Source organism: Strix uralensis, chromosome 5, assembly GCF_047716275.1.
Source record: "Strix uralensis isolate ZFMK-TIS-50842 chromosome 5, bStrUra1, whole genome shotgun sequence".
NCBI classification, from domain to species: Eukaryota; Metazoa; Chordata; class Aves; order Strigiformes; family Strigidae; genus Strix; species Strix uralensis.
The window spans coordinates 87,797,359-87,821,232 of record NC_133976.1 but is presented as its reverse complement, the minus strand read 5'-3'; the positions used below and the strand labels follow the sequence as shown (position 1 = coordinate 87,821,232).

Sequence of the window (23,874 nt, the reverse complement as noted above, 5' to 3'; positions counted from 1 at the left end):
TCTGATCTCCTTAAGTCGGTGACAGTGAAGCTCACTTAGCCTGCTGCTGTTCACAGCATTAACCACTGTATTTCTCTGTGGGCCAATTTTGCGTAACTTCTTGTGGGGGGCAGAGCTGGAGACTCCTTACCCTCGGTCTGTAGTTCTTCATATGTGTCAGGTACTCCAGAACACCAAATCCCATGTTACTTTAAATTTCCCAGGTTAAAATATATCATTACTCACCTTTTTCCCCTCTGTACTATCACCACCGACATAGGACAGTTTTCGACGGACATAGAAGAGCATATCGTCTTGCCGGGGGGCCCATTTCTCCATAAAGTACGTTGAAAACATCCACGTCCAGAATACAATACGGTCATCTTTGAAACACCCTAAAAGGCATAAAACAAAAGAGAAATAAGAGCTGTGGAATTAGCACATCACATTTGACTGTGCTTCAGATGACACCTGAAGTCTGCTACACGTGGTACCGTCGAGCCCAGCTGTAGCAGAACTACTCTGAGCTGTACAAGAGTAAGTTTTTGTGAAGTGGACAGCACAGCTAACATTCAGCATGAACTCACAACCCCTCTTTGGCTACCGTCAACCAAAAACACCTTCTAGCACTCCATCTGCCCTCCTGCACAGCAAACAGCAGTCAGGGCCCACAAGTGTACCCAGGCTATGCTCATGCCACTGAGGACAGGGCCAGTGCAGTGAGCTGGAATACATCAGAGGAGCACTCAAGGAGTAATTTCAAAGGCATGTGATGCCAATATACACTCCAGTTAATGACATGAAGCCATCAGCCGCCAACAGGGTTATTTATGCTCTCAGGGAGTGTAGCCAATCCTTCAGAAACTAGTAGCCGATACCTTCCTTAAATCACAGAGTCATCAAGGTTGGAAAAGACCTTGAAGATCCTCTAGTCCAACCATGAACCTCACACCGACCGTTCTCAACTCCACCAGATCCCGCAGCGCTGGCTCAACCTGACTCTTCAACCCCTCCAGGGATGGGGACTCCCCCCCTGCCCTGGGCAGCCCATTCCAACGCCCAACAACCCCTTCTGCAAAGAAATCCTTCCTAAGAGCCAGTCTGACCCTGCCCTGGCGCAGCTTGAGGCCATTCCCTCTTGTCCTGGCGCTGGTTCCTTGGCTCCAGAGACTCATCCCCCCTCTCTGCACCCTCCTTTCAGGGAGTTGTAGAGGGCCATGAGGTCTCCCCTCAGCCTCCTCTTCTCCAGACTAAACCCCCCCAGTTCCCTCAGCCGCTCCCCATCAGACCTGTGCTCCAGACCCTGCACCAGCTCCGTTGCCCTTCTCTGGACACGCTCGAGTCATTCAATGGCCTTTTTGGAGTGAGGGGCCCAAAACTGAACCCACTCATCGAGGGGCGGCCTCAGCAGGGCCGAGCACAAGGGTAAGATCCCTTCCCTGTCCCTGCTGGCCATGCTATTGCTGATACAAGCCAGGATACCATTGGCCTTCTTGGCCACCTGGGCACACTGCTGGCTCATGTTCAGCTGGCTGGCAATCAACCCCCCCAGGTCCCTCTCTGACTGGCAGCTCTCCAGTCACTCCTCCCCAAGCCTGTAGCACTGCTGGGGGTTGTGGCCCAAGTGCAGAACCCGGCATTTGGCCTTTTTGAAACTCACACAGTTGGCAAATCAATACGCAGGAACGTAAATGTACCCGTCTAGGGGCAACTAATTCACCCTCTCTCTGACAAGAAGCGAAACTCAGCTCTTCCTCAAGGAAACAAGGCGTTTAAGTCCTGAATCCCATTTAAACAAGAAAAAGTTGGGGGAGAAGGGGAAAAACGGGAAGAGGAAGATGCAAAAAAGTCTTGTTGAAGGAGACAGACAAATTACATCAGCATCAGCATGGCAGTTGGCCTCACCAGGAAAAGGAGGCACTGTAGAAGTGACATCACATTCTGTGAAACTCTTCAAAGCATTTAACTAATAAAACAGCAAAAGGTGCTGCATTTCTTCTGTGCCATAATACTTGCACACTGTTGAAGACCAAAATTTATACAGACAAGGAGAGAAGCCACTACAGTGCCTAGTGAGAAGGGAGCTGAACTTCTCCACTGCTGCTCAGTCCCTACTGGAGGCTCCTTGATGGAGTAATTGCACCCCCTCCCTGACACCCTCCTGAGAGATAACTGCAGCTGTTAGCCAGAGTCTAGCTGTTTTAAAACCCGTGAAGACAGACACACTAAAAAAATATATAATTATATTGCCGAGAAACAGCAAAAACCTGAAACAGATGATGGATGGTAGTGTTATGTACAAGAGAGCGAGACGGGGCGGGGGTGTGTACACGCAGGCAGCTGACAACCCGTCCCCCCAGAACATCTATCATTTACAGCGGCTTTTTTCCCCAAAAGCTATGCATTGCCTGCCAGGTTGGTACACACGTCACTCTCCAGCCCTCGGCTACAATTGAGGTTGGTGTGTTTCCCTCCCAGCCGTACGCTGCACGGATGGAATCGCTCTGCAGAGAGAAGAATCCTGCACGAGATAGAAGTGACAGTTCTTTACAGCAATACCCGCATTAAAGCTTTAGAAGATTTTCCAGTCAATTGCCAGGAAAGCTGACACGTACCATAACAATGAACATGATTTTTCTTAGACACTGGTGGCTAACTTCAGGGCTTCATAAAGCAATCAATCAAACTTTTAATCCACAAGCGTAAATCAGCACATTTTCCTACTTCATCGCATGTGCAATATTTGCAAGGCAAATCTTTCTTCCAATCTTTAATTACTGTGGTGGGCAGGAGATTAGACTTTCAAATTTTTAGGCAGACAAACGGGTGATTGAAAACAAAATCTTAGGTCTCTCCAACTACATCCAAAAGTAATAATGAAAAAACAATGAAATTCCACTGATGGACCGTGCACAGAATATGTTAATCAACATCAGGCAGGATGGTATTCGAAAGTATGTATACAGCTGATTATATTAAAAATAATTAATGAAAAGGCTGAGAGAGAACAGAAAAAGGCCAAAGTAGTTAGCTCCCAGTGCAGGTTAACTCCAGGCCACATTGCAATTGCTTTGTTTGCATGGCTGCAGTGAAGGCTTTTCAATTCCTTAAGGTGGCACAGAACTTAAGGTGAATAAAATTTGCAATGCACTGAAGTACTATCCAGTTTTTTCCAGTGGAGAAAGGGAATCAAGCACAGGAGAAATCAGATACGGGATGCTGGCCACCTGCACTATTTAAACCCCTCCGGTGGGCAGAGGTGAACAGGACTCTAGGGCAAACAGCTATAGCTGAGAGTTCACCGTGTAGGAGTGGATCCAAATGTGTTCAGACAGGATTATCATCGGTCAGTATATTCACAGATAAGCACCGAGAAGAAAAAAAGAACTCTTCAGCCTTAAGGATATACTGCTGACACAAGGGCAAGTGGCTCTAAACTACCCACCAACACATACATAGGCTGGAAATTCGAAGCTGATTCCTAACCATTCAAGCCATGAAGTTCAGGAGCAGCCCTCTCAGTTGGAATAGTGAAGGCAAAAATCCCTACAGCTGTAGGGAACTCGACTTGATTAAGAAGATTCACAGTAGTACCAGCGACAGGCGAAGACACCATGACCCAGTCCCGCCTCTAGATTTAGCAAAGAGTAGAAAACAGAGAATGCATTCATCCTGATTCATTAATGGCCTCTAACTTATTAAATCTCATGGGTTTTGAGTACCTGAATTCCGAGCCTTAATTAAATGGGGAGGGGGGAGGGAAGGGGGAAAGAAGATTGCACCGAGTTCATCTGGAGTTCTAGGAAAAACAAAGGAAAAAGAAAAAAAAAAATCTACATTCTTTAAGAATCATCTCTGAAAAAGTTCTAGCGTTCAGAAGTACACCACTTTGGTTTTGTTTCATAAATAAGTAAACAAAATAACCCTAGCCAAGCCACTTCTAAATTTATATAAGAATGTTTTTCTATTGGGGGGAAATATTTTTCCCTTATAAAGCAAAAATCATCAAGTTACCTAAACCCAGCATTACAAACGAGGCTTAAACCACTTTTAGATTCTGGCAGTACCTGCAAAAATCTGAGAAGCTGTCGTATGAGCTTCTTACACCGTCAGATACATTTTACACAGTAAAAGCACAGGAGTTCATCTGCTCCTCTGAATGATTTATGGGTGGTTAGAACAGAGCATTAATACAGGCAGGAGAACAGCAGAACGGGGTAAGGCACCAGGACTTTGTGTGTGCTCTTCCCCTTGCTGAGGAGCGCAGGACAAAGTGGTTCAATGTATTCAACATCAGGCTAAACAGAAAACCAGGGGACAACAGTGCTGCGGCACTGAGGCTACTTCAGCACTGCAGCATAATGCAGGGGAAAAAAAACCAACTAAAAACCCTTATAGCTATGTTGGATGGCCGTCAATTCCACACCCCACCTGCAACAGATTAGATGTAAAATCGTCCTCCAAGCTTCAGGGATATTTGCAGATATTGCTGTAATTAAAACCAGCCTGAGAATGTTCTCACTGTTGTGACTGCAGTGGGTAAAGGACTTTTCTTGGAGCCAAAAAGAGCCAAATCACTGCAACACAGCTGCTTATTAAATTTTAGTAGGAGCAGGAAGGATGGGGAACAGCACACAAGAAGAATTAGCCTTTAAAATCTATTAAACAGCGTTAACTTGGAAAGGAGACAAGAAAATTTGTAATTGTAATCCAGACTTCTTAAAATTTGAGAGGGGGGAAAAAAATCTATTCCAATTCCAAGCCAGAGCGTCAGATGCAGTATGTCCACTCAAGCTTGCCTCCAACTATTAGAGCCCCAAAAGCACAGTGATTTTGGTGGTTTACAACCTCTCACTGGAAGCCTTCCAGCTTTGCCGAGAAGGCACTTGGAAACTGCTTTTAAAATTGTTTTGGGTAATGGTTTTGAAACTGTCAGGTTGACAGCCCAGCAAAGTTGTTATTTTCAATAGAAGAGAGCACCAAGCCTTCATTTCTCAGCCTCTGCCCCAGCAGCCTGTTGCGGGGCCTCTGCCGCGCACGTAGGGCTCAGAGCAGTTCCGTGCCCACCACGTGCCACCCACCAGAGAAGTGGACGGACCCAGCTCGCAGTTGGACTGTGGATGACTTTGAGCCTCTGCTCTCACACTCGCTGCTGCTCCCATCCACCTGGCAAGGACCGAGATCAAAACTAGAAGGTGATTTTTTCATAGCCTGGACAATCATGAGTTGGCAGCAGCTTTCTCTCACGTTGGGCCGTCGGCGTTTTCCCACCACGCACACATAGACGCTACCGTTAATTGGAAGGCCCTTAACAAAACACCTCGCACTTAAAAGCCCTTGAAGCTTTGACTTCAGTATTTGGGGAGACCTTTTAAACTGCTAACAGTTTTATTGTTGCCAGAGGGGAATTTCAGCCTTCTGCAACACCAGAACTAGATGGTATTTGCAAAGGGATCCAATTCCATCTACAGTTGAGAGCATGTAGCAAGACAGCCTCCTGAAAACACTCCTCCCCTAGCAAATTCTGCTTCTAAATGAATAAAATGGAATTAAGAGTTCAGACTATAAATCTTAATACACTAAAAGTTGATTATATAATTATGAGACCTTTGTCATGAATAAATCCTAATTACAACAATTTACTGTAATGATTCATTTACATGGATTTCATCCTCATTAGAAGATTTATGCCAGCTGCTATGTAATGGATGTCTTTCTTTTTACCTACTAGATTTTTTTATATTGAGCATTCATTCCAGGGAACTGACTCCAGATCCACATAAGGAGTTGTGATTTTTTTTTTTTAATTAATGCTTTCCAAAAAATCAGTGGATAAAGAGAAGTGTCAGCATATTATTTTGCTTCAAAGGAATAGAAGAAAAGATTTCCCATTTGGCGGATAATCAGTTTTGCAGCATGTACCACTCAGAGCTTAGAGGAACAGTAATTTCAGCCAGACAGGGTTTCTTCCTATGCTTTTATTCCTCTAGCCTGCCATGAGCTACTCTTAACTGTGAAACATAATAAAACTCATTTCATCCAATTCTGCCAGAGTGCTGTCATCTGTAAAATGAGCATCCTTAGATGTTCAGGGGTTAATTGAATGCTTATGAAGATCTTTAGAACCCCAGCATGGAAAGCAAACCAGAGTTCTAAGCAATTCAAGCTATATTTAATTTTTGGTTTGAGTTTAGCCAAGTACAATATGCAAGGACAATATGAGAAGTGCTTCACATAGATTAAAGTTACCTTTGATATTATAAAGTTATAATTATGACTGCATAAAATCCAAATGGGTGTTCTCTGTCCAGTGATAGTTGCCCGCCAGCCAGATCATTAGACATCTAAAGTTCAGTCTCCCTCCCATGCCTACATAAAAGGACATCATTTAATCCCTTCAGTTTGACCTCACACAAACACGGGACTTCATCAAACTTTCAGAAGTTCACTGGCAACCAACAAGTCAAGAGCAGGCAACAGAGAGGGAAGACATCACCAAACAAGAGACCCTCTGAGCACATCCATGTGGCGCATTCCTCTCTCATAAATACCGGGGCTGGGAAAGGAGCACCACCACTGATGCCAGCTCTAATGACACAGCACAGTGAGAAGGGTGCTTTTGCAAGCATGCAAGTCCTAAATCTGTCAGAAAAGGCAACATATACTTCTAACATAAGTTTTTCTGGCAGAACTCTAGCTCGAAAAGGAAGGCATCATGGTAACAGCAGTGACAGGGACAAGCCAGATGCCGCAGATCAAACGCCCTACCCTGCCACAAACACAACCCTCCTCCTCACCCTAAAATGGAGGTAACTATTCTCCTGCTCCATCAAGTGTTGCATGCACACATCCATTAATGTCATATGAAGAGGATAAGCACAATATAATTAAAGATGAGACAATAATTGTATAACAAATACATGCTTCTTTACTAACAGACAGTAATTTACAAGGAGGATGGATGGAAGCTCATCTGAAGTTGAATGAAGAACAGTCTAAATCAAATAGAAATGTTGCTGCTCTTCCCTTTCTTTCCGTGGGCATTTTAAGAATATATCCTCTATCATGTTTTCAAACTTGCACACACATACTAGACTTTTTAAAAGCTATATAATTGATTTAAACCTTGGCTTCATAGCATATCTATAAGGGAGTTGACAACATCTGAGCTTCAAGCATTGAGTCAACAACGTTAAAAGGCCAGTTACAGCTGCTGTGCCATATTTACTCATTTACAAATAGACGATATCATGTCTCTCATTTATTACCCCCTCTAAGCACAACTCAATGGCAGGCATTGCTAAGATCCCCAGAATCAATATGCACTTCCAGTACACACCTTAAATTTAAATTTAAAGCTTGTTCTCACCAGGTAATTGACTCAAAGGCCCAAAACAACATGAGCCAGAAGCTGTCGCTTGGATCAAAGACAAATGCGGTTGTCTGTGTGGAGAGGGAAAGATAAACATGTTTCTACATTCAGGAATAGACTATCAAGTCTTCCATGAAGGCCTGTGAACAATTCCATGAATATCAGGTTCAAAGCACTCGAGATTCAGAGGAACCAAGCTCGTTTTCAGCTGATAACTTCCATTTCCTAAAACATAGAAATGACTCAGAGCTGACTAAACAGAAGTTGTGCTTAAGGCCTCTGCTGAATTATACAATAGCAGATAAAATGTAATTCTGTTCCAAGGATCACAGTTTACCCTACTCAGTAACAGCTTCCCCTCCTACACCACAGAGCTTTAACTTTGCAACTCTATGTAAATAAAGTCAAGCCATGGTTGTAGCGATGCAGTTTCATGGTCCATCCTTGTAAAGCACCTGTCAATCACATCACATCACATACCTATCCTCTACTTGCAAAGGATGGAATTATATCACTCTGGGGGGAAAAAAAAAAAAGAAGGAAAATGCCACAATGTAAAAACTTTTCTGAGGACCAAAGTATAACTTTCAAGTATATTTGACATTTGCTAGTGATGGCTCTCCACTGCCCCATGCTCCTCCTCAGGCTGTCCCCTAACCCTAATACGATGCATTTTCATTCATATAATTAGATACAGACTGTGCCTAGATTCTGAGGTTTTCTTTTTTATCCACAGAGGCTATATAATTGGGGCCAATGTGTCAAGGGACATCTGTCACAGAGATGGCTTTTAGGAGGTACAGATTCCCTGCACTATAACCATACCTCTACCTAGCTGCTTGCTCTTCCATTTCATGGGATAGATTTGTGCCATAAATGCTAAGACAGGAGGCTTTGGTCTCAATATAGCACAATTTCCAAACATCTAAACAGCAGACACTTCACAGACAGTTGATCTTTGTCACCATGATTTACTACCTTCTTCCACGCTGCGTGCATGTCAACTACAACCAGTTTCCTGTCTCCCTGGAAAATATGAAATAGTTCATTTATATCGCAGCATCACTTTGGGTATCATAAACAAGCTCTTCCTCTCTGACTACGAGAGAAAATAATTCATGCAAATTGAACTTTCCCAGTATCTCCCAAGGTTGTTAGGAGCGCATGTTCCCCCCAGCTAAGAATCATCCACAAATAACTTTGATGCCACAAAATGTACGTTATCAAAATATCCAATAGAACAGACATAGATGAGAATCAGACAACGAAAATTTACATCCCTCTATCATTTATTTAAAAGTTTCCTCCTTTGTGACGGGTCTGCATAAAATAATACAAGGTGCATTATACGCAGAAGACACTTCTAATATCGACTGTGTTTGCTTGCATTCCAACAGCAAGAGAAGACAAGGATAACAATTTCCAGAGGAACAATCTGTCCCAAGAATGGCACATATTTTGGCCTACAACTTAGAGCAACATCCTCCTCATAAGACACACACACCAAAAAAATCCAAACCACCAAACCAAAACTAGTTTTGTTCTTTTTCCTGACTTATTTTTTTGGGAAAAGATAGTAGTTTCACCATCATGTATTTCTGGAAAGGGCTTGGAGAAACCCACTTTTTAATAGCTATAAATTGAAGGCCAAATCTGGAATTCACTGAATTTACCCACTAAGCTTGTAAGGGTGCAAACTTAGTACTATTGGTCACCCATTGCCGTGGCTCCTACCTGCATCAGGAAGATGGGGAGGAAATTCTCCATCTTGAGGGATCAGTTCTCGGTGCTCTAATGCTACTGATTACCCCCAATTGTAAAAAGGAACAATCAACAGTATAGACATCAACAATCAGCAGATGTTTTACACTTTTTGGCAAGCAACACTTATTGGAATTAGGCTTCAAAGTGGTACTTTCTGAGCTTTTCAGGTCAAATATGACAATGATGAATTTAGCAGCATAGACATGGTAAAAATACTGAAGTTACATGATGAAGAGTGACTATGGATAAGGACCTATAGGTCCAATTAAATCACTTGAAGATGACAGTGACCAACTTCTCTACATTACAAAAAATTAGAAAGAAATTTGAATGTTTCAAGGCAAATATCATGTAATACTGCAATGCTTTCAGTGACACCAAAGATACTACTTTTTTGTGCTAGCATTAAAAAGTGTTTGCCCCCTTGCCAGCGGTATAAAAATAGTATCTGTTACCATGAACAGTAACATAAACCACCAGTTCTCCATGTGGAACATTTGCTTACTGAAGACCAAAAATACTTTCCAATGAAGCTAAAACAAAAAAGTATCTCGAATCCGAAGAGATCATAGGAAAACAAATGAAGGATAAAATATGAGAATTGCCATTCCAGCGCAGGCCTGGCAGACCATGGAGAACCACATCTTGTCTCTAACAGTGACCAGGAGCCTCAGACAAAGCGAGAACCATTTCACAACAGGTAGGTATGGGATAACCTACCGCACGCCCAAGTCTCACCCTAAGGCTTAGCAGCTGGAGCCTGTGCTGCACCTTAAAACATGGAGATTTTTGTCCTTCCTAGAACTTTGGAATTACCCTAATTCACCTCAATAACTTGGGGGAAAAAAGCAATCTTATGACTGTAGGAATTAATCTCTGAAACTCAGCAGGTTCTCAGACTCAATTCATTAATTTTGACATAAAAGAGCGGCATAGTTTTGGAAGGTTTTTTGGGGGGGAAGCAGTTCATGGGTTTTTTGTTTTGTTGTGGTTTGGGGTTTTTGTGTGATGGGTTTTTTTTTAATATTTCATAACATGCAGAACTAATTTTGACAAGGGGAATAACAGAAAAAGTGATACTGCTCACATCAAAACTTTAACTTTGCCACTTCTGGAAAAAATACATTGCAAAACAGCCAGCTAGGGTTGTCCTAGGAGAAGATAAAATTCCTCTTGCAGCTTACAGGGAAGAAGTGTGTTGTCACAGGAATGGATTAGCAGTACTAGCTCATGGTTACTAGTAGCAGGTGATAAATATATAATTTTCAGGGCAATGACCATGGACAAACACAAGAAATTTTAGTGTACAGCCAAAATATTTTCCAGGTGATTTTGCTACAGATAGCCACTTCCATATTGACATGAGCAAGTACAATTTGAGCACATAATAGGCTTCTGGAAAAACAACAAAATGCACTTATCACAGGAAATGGTAATATTTTAAAAGCACATCTAACTTAGAAATCTAGATCCCATTTCCAAGCAACTGCAAGCAGCAAGTGTAAGTTTCATGGAAAGGCAAAGGACTTGGGTTTCTAAGCATCACTTTATTAAGTGACATTATTATTGTTATTAATATTATACACATCTCCCTCTGCTCTACCCCTTGGCTTTATTTCAAAATTCCCATTGTACGTCTCCTTTTCCCTGAGAAGACACACCACAAATAGAATAAAATCAGGACATCAAAGCAGCTAAGAGACAGTAGATAAATGCACAGAATCTTTAAAACCTGAATACATTCACACATAGAATCTGGAAATTAATACTTTCTCCCCTTCCAAAGCCCTGCGTTTCTCCATTAAATATGATTTATTTTCAGCTTTTTTCCATAAAAAGAAACGAACAGATTTTTTCTTTTTTTAAATGCAAACAAAAGCATCTGGGATGAAAATGCAGGCTTAAATCAAGAGAAGGAAAAGGTTACTGGAAATGCTAACAGATCTACTGAGCCAAGACAATGCCTACCACAAATGATGCCAGATTCTGCAAGCACCATCATTACCAGAATTGGTGTAAATTCTAGCCCTATTCTAGCAGCTATGTATTTAAAAATCTATGTCACTTAAAACAACAAGATAATAATGGACAGTTATTATCAACGTAGCAAAAAATAACCTTTTAAATGTATTACATTTAATACACCTCCTCTGGCTACAAAACAGGAACGTCAAAGGGACCGTGAGTCATTGCAAGCACGCAGGGAGCCTGGGAGCGACGACTGGGTGGTAAATAACTCTAGTTTAACCTTGTGATGGAGGTAAGAAGTGTTGAATGTTTTATAAAATGTAATGCAAAAGACATGCATGAAATAGCTCTTTCAGGAAACAGGAGTAAAAAAAAGAGCACTCACAGGTAGCAAGCAGTAAGGACAGAGAGATATAAACACCCTGGTAGAATAGGATTATGTCTTAAAAATCCTTATGTTCATACACTTCAGGAGAAAAAAAAGGCTTTAAAGCAAACGGCTAACTGAAGGTGGCAATTATAATTTTGCTCTGCAATGCTAACAAAAGACCACAGCAATCTACTTTTGGATGCTAACCTTCAAAGCTGACTTTCCCATTCAACCATGCAGAAGGCACTAAGAGCAAAGCAAGAGGTGGCCCAAAGGAGGGCTGCCACCACGGCCAGGGCTGCGTCATGCAGGGCTTTTGCTTTGGCTTCTATCACAGGCTATTTTGGCTACCTGGGAAGCTGCCCAGTTTCCTCTCAGGAAAACAGGGTAAGGGACGCTTTCGCTTGTGTTTGGTTTCCCTTCTTCCCCTTCCCCTTCCCATACAACTTTTTTTTAAACTTTGTTTTTCCTTTTCAAGGCTTTGTACTTCTCTAACGGTCTCTGCATTCTGGTATAATAATACATGCAATGAAAGCTACGCTGGCTAAAAAAAACCAGACGAAACTGAAATGCACTCCATCCCCATGTCGGCACCCCTCCCCTTGGCTCTGCCACCGGTTGCTGGCACGTGTCAATCCTGCGTCCCGTTCCGAGCAAAACCAGTGATACCAGAACTACATGCCAGCTCTTCACAGGCTGAATATCTAAAATTCCTTACACTCAGGTCACAAAGGATAACAAAGGATATCCCTCATGGCTTTTTTTTCTTTTTTTCTTTCTTTTTAGCCTTCTAGCTGTGAGACTGTGCCAGAACCAAGTCTCCTTTCCAAACTCAGTATGTGGAACTGCTCCAGAATCTAAACCATACTGAGATTTTATTGGACACTGCTTGAATGTTACCTGGGCACGTTTGAAGCAGGGTATGAATAAAATACAAACTGTGATGACATCATCAACAAGCAGGGAACAGGCAGGGGAGAGCCCTCAACACCTGCCAGGTAGCCAAAGCAAGCTACGCAGTGCATAGCAACATCTATTTTGGGTGTAACTTACCCTCAGTGAAAGAAGCAAGATAACAGAAACAATAAAAGGAAAGGAAACATGACTAATCTTAAATCTCCTAACCTCATTTTGCTGGTTTTCTCCCCATAAAACCCAGATTTGTGGCCCCATTGCAAAAGGAAAACTGCATCCATTTACCCTCCTTGCATACCAACATCCAGCTTCCTCTGGTATTTGTATCACCTGAGACCATGGACCAAACCACAGATGTGCCTGCACATTTGGGGGAAAATATGGAATCTACCAGCAGGCTTTGAACACCTTTTTGACACAAATACTTCTGACTACATAGAACAAATTAATTTCTTCAATCAATTATTCTTAGCCAAAGACCGCCAAGATTCAGAACATCTGAAAGATCAAAGCAAGAAAAATAACTTAAGGAAGGGAGAATTCAGTATTAAGTATTAAGAATTTAGTATTAAAAGCCATAAATACATAACAATTATTCAACGTAGCTTAGAAATGCCAGGCATTTCCCTGACCGGCATGTGCTGAGCAGACAAGAGAAATGAAATATTTCTGGTTTTACTAACAAGGACCCCAACTTTTCTTGCTTCTGGTGAAACAAGAACTTCATTCCATTAGAGAATACACCTAAACAAATGCAGCTGAGTGAGTGGCTGGTGGTTTGGGCACGTAGTGAAAGAAAGAATGGAGTAAGGATAAACAGCTTATGATTTGCTAAAGGGAAAAGAAGGAGGAAAAAAAAAAGTTACCACTGAGACCCAGCACTTGTGCTTCACGAATTAAAAACCTCAATCCATATCTGCTCCCCCATCCAGCTTTCTTTTGTGGAGGAAATCTGACATCTTGATACCTTTGACATATGCATTTCTTTCTGCAGGAAAAAACTGAGCTTTCTTCACAGTGTATCAGTTGTCAAGCTGTCAAGATGACTAACATGCACATCACTGCCACATCACTATTGTTGTCCTGTTTAAGCACTAAAAGCATTTGTCAGAAATTTTCTGTCAAATTAAAATACAAAAAAGAAAATACCAGAAATCATTGTAAAAGAGAATTCCCAGCTGGAGAAAGAAAAAAAAAATAAACCACAAGCTAAGTACAAAATTCTCTCTCCTCCAAATATTAACATGGATAATTGTAATACTCGGAATAAAGAAGAAGTTATTCCTAAACCTGATGTATCAGGACAATAAATTGCCATGAGGAAAACACTTCTATGTGTTAGAATTCTGCAGTTAGGTGAATCTCTTGACTAAAATGTGTAATGAAACAAAATGGAAGAAAAACCACAGCCTTCCTCTAGCACAGCACCTACTGAAAATAGCCTAGTGCACTATTTGGATCACAAATTTTCTCCCGGGATGAACTAAAGTTCACATCCTGAATGTGAGCACAAGTAGCCCAGGGATAGGAGGGATCACATGGAGGTATCACCTTTCCACTACAGATGCACACAAGGCAACTCCAAATACATAGGAAAAAAAATCCAAAGGTTGTCCTCTGTGGCTGATAGTTCCTTCTTCCACCATAAATTACTGCTCTTGGAGTGGGGACAGCAGAACAGGTGTTGAATTTGCACCTCAGCACCTGTATTGCCATGAACTAACATTGATTTCTTTTTTTTTTTTTTTTTATTTTAGTCTGCCAGGCTGTGAGCACCTGAGGAACAGACCCAGTGACCGTTCTGCAACCTCTGCTACAGAGGCAATCCTCTCCAGCAGACAGCAGGGTGGACACAGCTGGGGCTGGCAGCCTCTCAAATCCCTCAGCAGGAGTCTGCTGATCATCTACTACATGTCTTTTCACATTAATTCCAGGTACTTGTTCTCTAGAAGCCCGAGCCAGTAATCTCACAGATAAGTAGTGCTTACAGGGAAGAAATACCTTCTAGAAAAGACAGCAAATTAAAGGCACTACGCTAATAAAATAATTAGACTCAATATTACCCCAGCAAGAAAAACTGAGATCTCTAATGCTTACCCAGAGACAGCTGCGGATGAGCCAAGAAATCCCTAAAAGGGCGTGTAACCTGGCTGCAGTCAGGCAAATACTGGTGTCAGGGAAATCCCTACCAACACACTGCGCTATAAAGCTGTGCAGTTACAAATTCAGGAAGTCACCCCACAGCGTCAGTGACCTCTTACCAAGTTTGTGGCTTGATACCAATCAAACTATCTGGAGAGAATTAGAATGGGGAGAAGTTGTCCCCTCTCTCCCCGAGCAAAAGTGAGAAAGCAATCAGCCTGCCTTCCTCCACTTGAGTCCGCCAACATAAGCTTCTTTCCCCTTTTTCATTAGCTTCAGAGGCTAAAGAACCTAATGGAGGTAAACAGAAAGATCAGCAGGAAGTGCCACTACAGAGAAGCAGATACTGAAGAACTCAAAGGGTTTTCTGATGTTGCTCCACCCAGCAGCATAAAGACTAAACATCTGAAGACATAGAAATTGCCTTTAAAAGTGTAACAACTGTCTTTTCTTCAGCCTTCAGGTGATTTTCAACATCCCCCCCCTCCCCCCCCCCCCCCCATCTCCTCCTCTTTGAGATCAGATTCTTTTACTCATCCTCTAGACAGAAGCTCTACCAGGTCCCTCCAGCCTCCCAAAACTTCACAGACAACGGCCGTGACCTGGCATGTTTGAGCACACACATTCCTCTGGGATCTGTGCATCCACCTTTCACCAAAGATTTCCCAGTGCTCTGACCCACCAGTCAGGAACAATACAGTGTCCTACAATTCATCTACAACTTTCCCTGCTCAGGCTGCAAATCCTCTCTGTCCCTGTGTTCAAGGTATAACACATGTTTATAACAATAATGGCAAAACCGTTCCAAACACGGAGATAAGTCACATTAAAAACCTCATTAAAAAGTAAATGAATTGCTGTAGAAAACACAGATGACATAGGAATAAGGAGAGTTCTAGAAAAGAGTTTGAAGTAAATTTACCATGATCCTCTGCACTGAACAAAACACTTCAGAAAAATGCAGGTAGGGAAAGGGGTAGGAAAGCCAAGCGCTAAAAAAACCTCCTTGAAACCTGCTCCGGTGACCCCGGAGCAGCAGGGAGGCTGCTGCGTGTCAGGACCACGGACAGCGGCCGGGCGGCCCCACCCCGCGTCCCCGGCGCCGGGAAAACCGGGACCAGCCCCGCTCCGGGAAGCAGCTCCCAGTGCCCGGGATGAGCCCGGCTCCGGGAAAACCGGGAAGCGGCTCCGGGAAAACCGGGACCAGCCCCGCTCCGGGAAGCGGCTCCCAGTGCCCGGGATGAGCCCGGCTCCGGGAAAACCGGGAAGCGGCTCCGGGAAAACCGGGACCAGCGCGGCTCCGGGAAGCGGCTCCCAGCACCCGGGATAACCCCCGGGTCAGGGAAACTTCGACGTGTTTTGGGCTTAACTGAGCTCGATGTAACAGCCCAATGACGCTGCTTAGGGGGCATCTCGAAATGTATCCCAGAGCATGAAAAAGCCCAACATTTTCAAAAGTAAAAATAGCGATTTCAACCCAGACGTTGATTTTAACATGAATACATTCATTTTAATCAATGCTGATTTTAAAGATTTGGACAGACTTTTGACTGAGAAATTGCTTTTATAGGTTATTTAACAGACAGATGAATACAGAAGGTGCTACAAGAACAGTTTTACAGCAGGTGAACGAGGGTTCCTCTATTCAGGTCACATAAATAAAATATAGTCTTGTCTATTTTTAAAAAAAAAAAGATGAAATTACATACATCCAAAAACTGGACACAAAAAGAAAAAATCGAAGCTAGAATAAACAGGCTCCGCAAAAGGCGTTTCCTCTATCAAGGGGGTTGTCTCCACTTCACAGGGCTTGTTCCGTCTGTGCAGACGAGCGAGAAGCCTCCTCCACCAGCTCTCCCTGAGGGGTTGCTGGCCATCCTTGCCCACTTGCCCATGCTCCACCAAGCCAGGTGGGGAACCAGCCGATGGAGCCGCTGGGGCCCAAGCGAGAAGCATCCTCCTCCTGCTCTCCCCGAGGGGTTGCCATCCATCCTTGCCCGCTTGCCCATGCTCCTCCAAGCCAGGCGGGGAACCAGCCGATGGAGCCGCTGGGGCCCAGAGGTCGGCAGCAGCAGCCTCGCTCCTCTCCCACTCACGCTCCTCCCGCCAGTCCCTGGTGGGGAGCTGGAACCGGACTTGCTTGGGGCGGCCGTTCCGCTGCCCTTCCCTCCGCAGCATGGCTACCGAGGCCACTCGCAGACGAGCCGCTGTGCTGGTGGTGGCCCAAGACACGTGGAAGTGCTCCTCCAGCTCCAGGAGTGTGGGACCGCAGAGCCACTTCGCTCGCCTCCTCCCACCTCCAGAGTCACCCCAGGAGCCCAGGCAACTGTTGCCCAGGGACACTGGCCCGGCCAGTGGTGTGCCCGGGAGCAAAGGCTCCTGGGAAATGCTGCAGCTGATGGGCTTCCACATGCAAATGAGCATGGTGACATCGGCCACCAGCACGGCCTCGGGCCCTGGGCATGGGAGCCGGAGGTCACCAGCCAGCCCCTTCCCCATGGCCTCTCCCTGCAGAGCCCTCTGCTTCCCCGGCCCCTGGCCAGGCTCCCAGGAGTACCCATCTCCCCCTGTGACCTGAACCTCTGGGCCAGTTCTGACCACGCCTGGCCAGGGCAGGGAAGGCCCACGGACAACATCTACCCAGAAGCACAATAAAGAAACTCTGCTCAAGGGCTCTGGTGCAGGGCAAGGATGAAGCTTGAACTCACCTTTGCAAACCACAGAATCCACCTAGAAAAACAAAGTACCCACAAGCCCAAATTGCCCAAAAGCCAGTCCTTCCTCACCAGTCAAGAGACAAGGGAAGGACCTGGCGGGTGCCATCCCTTCTCCTCTGCGTCCCACACGAGCGATCCCCGCCTCGGCCTCAGTGCCACTGACCGTGGGAACGTCTCACAGGAGGGATAAAACAAACCTGATGAGAGGTTTGGTAAAGCAGCATTCCCTTCCCTTCCGGAAGATGTCACACAGTGTTATCACGCAGATTTCCCTACGCTGCCATCCTCTATCACACCCCTTAGTCCGTTTTAGAGACATTTATGGCTCTTGCTGTAAGTCTTGGGAAAAACCTAACTCCATGGGATCACGACAACCAGCCTGGCTACCCAAGCACAACGAGAAACTCTTCCACAGGGGCACTGCCAAAGCCTTGACCCCGATAGCTCAACCACCACACAACCTGTTTGCCCACAGCCCCCTCCGAAACAGCTACAGGCAAGGAAGAGGAACACCAAAACCCTTGCCCCAGTTGCCTTCCCATACTCAAGCATTACACCAGGGTTTTGTGTAAATCTGCCTTGATTAAACAGGAAGCTTGGCTGCAGAACTGAATTACCAAAATAAAATAATTAAAGACAAGGATAGCTGGTGCTAATCTAACACATGTACACAGATTTCCTAATAAATGTAATTATAGTAGTTCTGTAACACATTTTGGGCCTTTCTTTCCACCTCCTAATTAGCCACTGGCAGGCAGGAAGAGGAGAGCAGACACAACCAGTGCCGCGAGATCGGAGCGTGGTTCCTCCGCAAAGCCGCTTTCATCTGACTCGTCACCGCGGTAGCGGAAAGGAGACATTTAGCTTGTGGATCTGCCAGTTATTTCTAATTTATTAACGTATTAACATCAGCTATGATGTACCAAATACAGCGAAAGCACTGACCACCTCCTCTTTGCAGACTTTTGCAAAAGAAATACTTTGCACAAAGGATAGAAAAAAAGGTAGCACAAAGTGCTTAAATATAGTCCAGGCACCTAATTATACGTTACTATTACCAGGTGTAACTAGCTGTTCTCCTGACTTCTAGAGCAAAGTTTTTTAGAGGTTGTCGTAATTATTCCATTTAAACGTTTTATCACTAGAAAAGTAATTCCTACATTCATTTCATATGTTAGGTGCTGGTTTTTGAGTTAATTTGCCTTTCATGTTTAAATAATGTTTTTACGAAAGTTAAAGAAGTTGGTCTTGTTATCTTACAACCATTTGTAAATCCTACAATCTCTTTACCTGCCTCTTCCTGCAGCTCCCACTGTTTTAACCTCTTCTCCTCCTCCTCCTCACAGAAACTGCCTCCTTTCTGTGCATCCGGACAGAAATTATACCAGACCACAGCTTCTAGATTCATTAATATAATCCCATGCAGTCTTTCTAGATTACATTGAGTGCACAGGAACACAGTGAGAGCACTTCTAGTCAAAGATACAAACAGTTCATGCATGTCCAGTGCATTTAAGAACTTAATTCAGCCCAAAAGTTACTACTAGACTCAAAGACTTTTGGAAAGGGAAGAAGAGAAGGGCATAGGGCAGAGAAAATCCTCAGACACGAGGACCAATTCCACCATTCACAGCACTCTCTTTGGGAGAGGGAAGATCTCAGCAGGTTTCCAACAAGAAAATACAGTACTTTGGGATTAAAACAAAGCAGAAAAGGTGGCTCTAGCTCAAAAAAGAAGCCGAAAGAGGTTCTGGCCTCGCAAGCCTCCCCAGGGAGGGAACATGAAGTAGAGGGCACAGCAGAGAGCAGGGCTTAACAACTCCGCAGTCGAAGGGTCTTTTTCAACATTTATTTTAGGGTCCCAAAATTTAAGTAACTCATCAGTATCAAAGTGAGGGGGGGAAAGGCACAACACTTCTGCACACCTAAATTCTAAGAGAAAAGATTCTAATCAGAAGGAGGTAACACCATGGGGAGCAGAGTCAGACAGCTATAACCAGAGCACCTGACTGCTCTGGAGGAGCTCTTTCACATAGACACTAAGTTCAAAAAGAAGCATTCCCAAATGATCCTGGTTTGCACAAGAGGCTTGAAAACTTAGATATCCTCACTTTCAGGATTGCCTACATAATATTACTAAAGATTCAACTTTTGCAAAGTTGACCAATTAAAAAAAAAATTTAAAAATCCATGAACTTCAAACAAACCTTGAACACATTAATGACATTAATGGAGGGATTGATTGCAGGATGCTGCCCTTTACATGAATCCAAGATTTTAGTGGAAAAGTTAGCATTCCAGAAGAAAGATCAAGTCAAAAACCACCAGAAGAGGGTTGTCTCCCCCTGTCACCAACTCTTTTGGTTTAAGTCCCTTAGCAGCCCTGCTTGACTCTATTCCATCTGTCAGGATGAGGCAATATTTTCAACCTGTCACAGAGACAGATCAGTTCATTAACAAAAATCCTCCAATATTTAATTTGTAGTTAAAGAAAACATGCTTTAAGCTATCCTTTGTCAACAATGCTCTCAGTGTTGTAGATTATGACTCCAAAGTAGCATAAGCATAGATGAGCCTAAGAGCAGCAATGGAAACAGAGGAAAGATAACAACTATCTATTTAGACACCAGTTATCAACATCAATTGTCTAGAACTACCGCTTTGGGTGTGCTGACAAGACACCACTAAATTGCAGTTTAACCTCTTCCTAAACCAGCTCCATGGCAGTACCTTGATCTGCCTTGGCTAATTAAACAGTGACACACAAGAGCTTATTTCTCTCATCTCTTATTAGCTGCTTGGGATTAACACTGGAGTATTACTCCGCAGCACAATTTCTTACATTGGGTTTAATGATCAAAGTTATATATCCAGTAACTCCATGGAGTTATTACAAGAACAGCATAGAAATAGCACAAAGAAGCTAAATTCAGACAACTAAGAATTGTAAAGTATGATATTAATGAAGAAATATTTCTGATTCTCTCTGTATTAAGCCGTTACCTAGTGAAATGCTATTACAGGGCATTCCTGACAAGGAAATCCCTTGGACAATATTTTCCTTTCAGTTGCAAGGAATACTCAACCAGCACATAAGAACTGTGAGTCAAGACCAAAGTTTGTCTATCCCAGTTTCCTGTCTCAAACAGTAGGCATCATAGATGGGCAGGGAGGAGAGATGATGAAGGCAGGAGGACATCACCCTTCTCCTCGGCACCCTCAGAGTCCCCAGTGACTCGCAGGTCAGTGACCTTCCTTCCGTGCCAGAGACCTGCGTAAGTGGCTGCTCCCACTGGTTCTCTGTTCTGCTCACATGTTCATGCTCTCCTGGGACCCATGGAAGCTTTTACAACCCATAGCTGTCTGTGACCATGAACCCCACAGCTTTTACCATACATTGTGTGAGGTTTTGGTTGGGGTTTTTTGTTTGGTTGGGGTTTTTTCATGCCAATTTCCAGATTTATGCAACAGCTTTCTTCACAGAAGGATATAGCAAGCAACAACTGCCCATACACTGTATTCATGGCACCCACTTCACAAGTCTCCATCACACACCAGACCTGAAGCATCTTTTTTCCAGGTTGAGAAGTCCTAGCCTACCAGTTAAACATCCCCTGTGTGGAAGCCATCCCCACAGCACCTCTGCTGCCCTTCTCTGAACCTTTTCAAGTCTACAGTATTAAAAATGAGCATGTGCCATGGAACCATTCTGGGGCAAAACACTGATTTCTACCCCTTCCCTCATAACTTTTAACACCTGACTTCCTCTTTTGACTGCAGTGAACAGAGGAACTATTACGGAAGTATTACAGCTCCAAAACCAGGTAATACCAACTTGTTCTGCAAACACAATGTTTGTAAATCAGCTAAATCCAGTGGCAGAGTTTCTAACGCAACCAGTTTTTGGGCACACACATGCCTTTCCACAAAACTATCTCCTCTTCTAGCCTGATCTTCAAATCTTCTCACTGCAGAGCACCAGCACGACTAGAAGTAAGAATCTACCCTCATGCACAGCCAGGAATGATGGTCAAGATTGCAAATGTGCTCTTGTACCAGAGGACACATTAGCAGGCCTAGAAGAGGGTATAATAGAGCCCTCATAGGCAACACTTAAAATACAATCATAGTATGAAATTGCACAGCTTTGTACTAAGGAAATTCAGCCCAGGGCTCGCTGGTTTGAACACCTCTTTATCAACAACATGTAACAGAGAAAAAGAGCCCTAACAAAAAGGAAAGCTCAATATTTAGTGTGTTTTAATTTTCCGAGATTAAATTCATAACAGCCCTCTGCATCAGCAAGGGAAACAATCCCACCCACCTGAGCAACACCGTTGGAACTGAAGAGCAATCAACCAACACAAGGTGTTTCTCAGTTGCCTCCTTGCTCTTAAGATCTTGTACAGCTGTTTCTGAATTCAAATCATTCTTTTCCACTATTTTCTGTTTTATTGGATTTCACCCAAAAGAGAAGTGATTCACAGAAGTTATCCTGAGTGTGGCTTTAGGCACATCTGTAATGTACAATGAAAGGAGAACAATACACAACACAAACAGAAGGTCTTTCAAAGACTGAATTGCTTTTTCTAGGTCAAATTGAGCACCTCCTTATACAGAAAACAGCTAAAAACCAGCAAAACAACTCCCATGAAGAGCTGTTACCTTGTGAGAGGAAGGGCGCTGTGGTTCAAATACTAGACTTGGTAAGCATCCTCTTGTAGTTCTGGTTTTTTTCTTCCTCTTTTCTTACCAAACTAAGATTTTCTGCCCAGTACTCACCTCACCATTCTAGATACCAATAACACATCTTATCTATGTCCTCAACTGCTTCCTAAAGTACTTCTGGTCACCTCAGAAAACTTCAGTTTCTGGAACATTTTGATTTCTGCTTTTTAAACTTCACATACCACCTGCCACTTTGATCACCTTTATCATACTTGTTTTCACTTTGTTTTTTCCCCACTGAGAGGAACACGAGGAACACAGAATGACCTTTGCAGAGGTCGAGCACGAGTTCATGTATTATTTAAGTTCAAATCCCCAAAACGTTTTTGTGGAAGTCATGTGAAGAGAACAACTCAGCTGATCCTGCAATTCATACTAAAGTCTGTTCTAAACATATGAATACCTGTACTTAGCAACACAAACATTAAGGTGCATGCTTGTTTTTACATGACAGCCACATAATATCAGACACTGCAGTGCTGTAATACATTTGATACTGACTGCCAAAATGCAATGGACATACGAATCTTTGTGCAGTATTTTGAAAGATCACTAAAAGTGACAAAGTATAAACTGAACACGCCTGGGTTTGAACACTAGCCACAAAGTTTGGCTGGGGTTTTAGAGCTTCCTCAAATTTGGACACTCTTTTGGTTCCTCCCATCCTGAAAAAAAAAGTATTAAATTCTTGCTTATTTGTTACTTCATTTCATGCAAGTAATGAGAATATCGAAGGAAAACAACTGCTGGCTCATACAAAAGCATCAAGAAGCCTCAGCGCTTGGACCCTGGGCACTGTGGTTTTCTCCTTTATTTTCCTTGGGGTGGTTTCTGTACTACTCAGAAGGGGAAGGTGGGGGAGACTGTTCTTATCCATGTTTGTTTCAATTCTCCATTCCCATTTGCACTCGTTCTTCTCCCACTGCAGAAAATTGCAGAATATCACCACGGCTGAGAACACAAACACAACCTCCTCTAGAAATACAACTGTAAAATGTATTCTTAAAATGTATTCTTAAAGTTCACACCTCTTCCTGTCAGTCTTCCCTCTATTACTACATACGCTGTGGAAATCATCGTTTTATTAACACCTAACACTGAATCAAAGCCCACAGGATTTAAAAGCATGAACTACTGTGCACTCGCTACAGATATCCACTTTTAAGAAGTGGAATTCAAACTGAACCATAAATAATTTGAGAAATATTTTCTGAGACAGAGCAATCCTAGATGTTAAATTTAGAGAGAAATAATTAAATATCATATGTCAGTATGAAATACCAAATCCAGACATCATCTTACAGGCAGTTTATTTTAAATATCTGATCATAGCAGGGGTCAACTCAATTGACAGGATACAGTTATCTGCTATTGAACTGTAGGGCGCAGAGATAATAAACTCATTTTCATCCAACAGTCATCAGCTGCTTTGCTGTACTTCAGCCTCTCATAGTGTGCAGGAGTTCAGTTCCCCAGAAGCTGCACCCAAACCTCACTCATGAGGGCCTGAAACATCACTTCCACAGGTTTAATTTATTCACTAGGATAACACCAGCGGAATCACCTAGTTATGCCTAACGCAGAAAGCTTCTGTGTTTCCTAACTGACATAACTGTGGGAATTCAGTGGAGGTGTAACCATCCTCCCTTAATGGAGGCAACCTTGATTCCACTGGATGCAATCACCTCAAACCTCGTGAAGAGGGACAAATGGTTACACATTCCCTACAGCCGCTTCCAGGACCACCCAGCAACAGTCCCAAACTTTCCAAGACCTAAATCCAATATGGGAAGATCACTTATGAAGCATGTCAGGGTGCAGAAACCTGTCTGTAACAGGACAAACGTGCATTTTCAATGCTATATATACATGCTATTTTTGTTCTCTGCCAGAGCAATCACTCCAATCAAAGACTGCTA

General features: G+C 43.3%; 1 protein-coding gene across 4 annotated transcripts in view; it reads right to left on the bottom strand.

Annotated features, from left to right (window-relative positions):
* The window catches only part of KIAA0930 (KIAA0930 ortholog), an 84,610-nt gene that overhangs the window by 45,447 nt on the left and 15,289 nt on the right, over window positions 1-23,874 (bottom strand). For all 4 annotated transcript variants that reach the window (XM_074872126.1, XM_074872128.1, XM_074872129.1 and 1 more), the window contains exon 2: window positions 226-374. In XM_074872126.1, coding sequence (XP_074728227.1) covers window positions 226-374 — 149 coding nt within the window. The remainder of the gene's footprint in view (window positions 1-225; window positions 375-23,874) is intronic.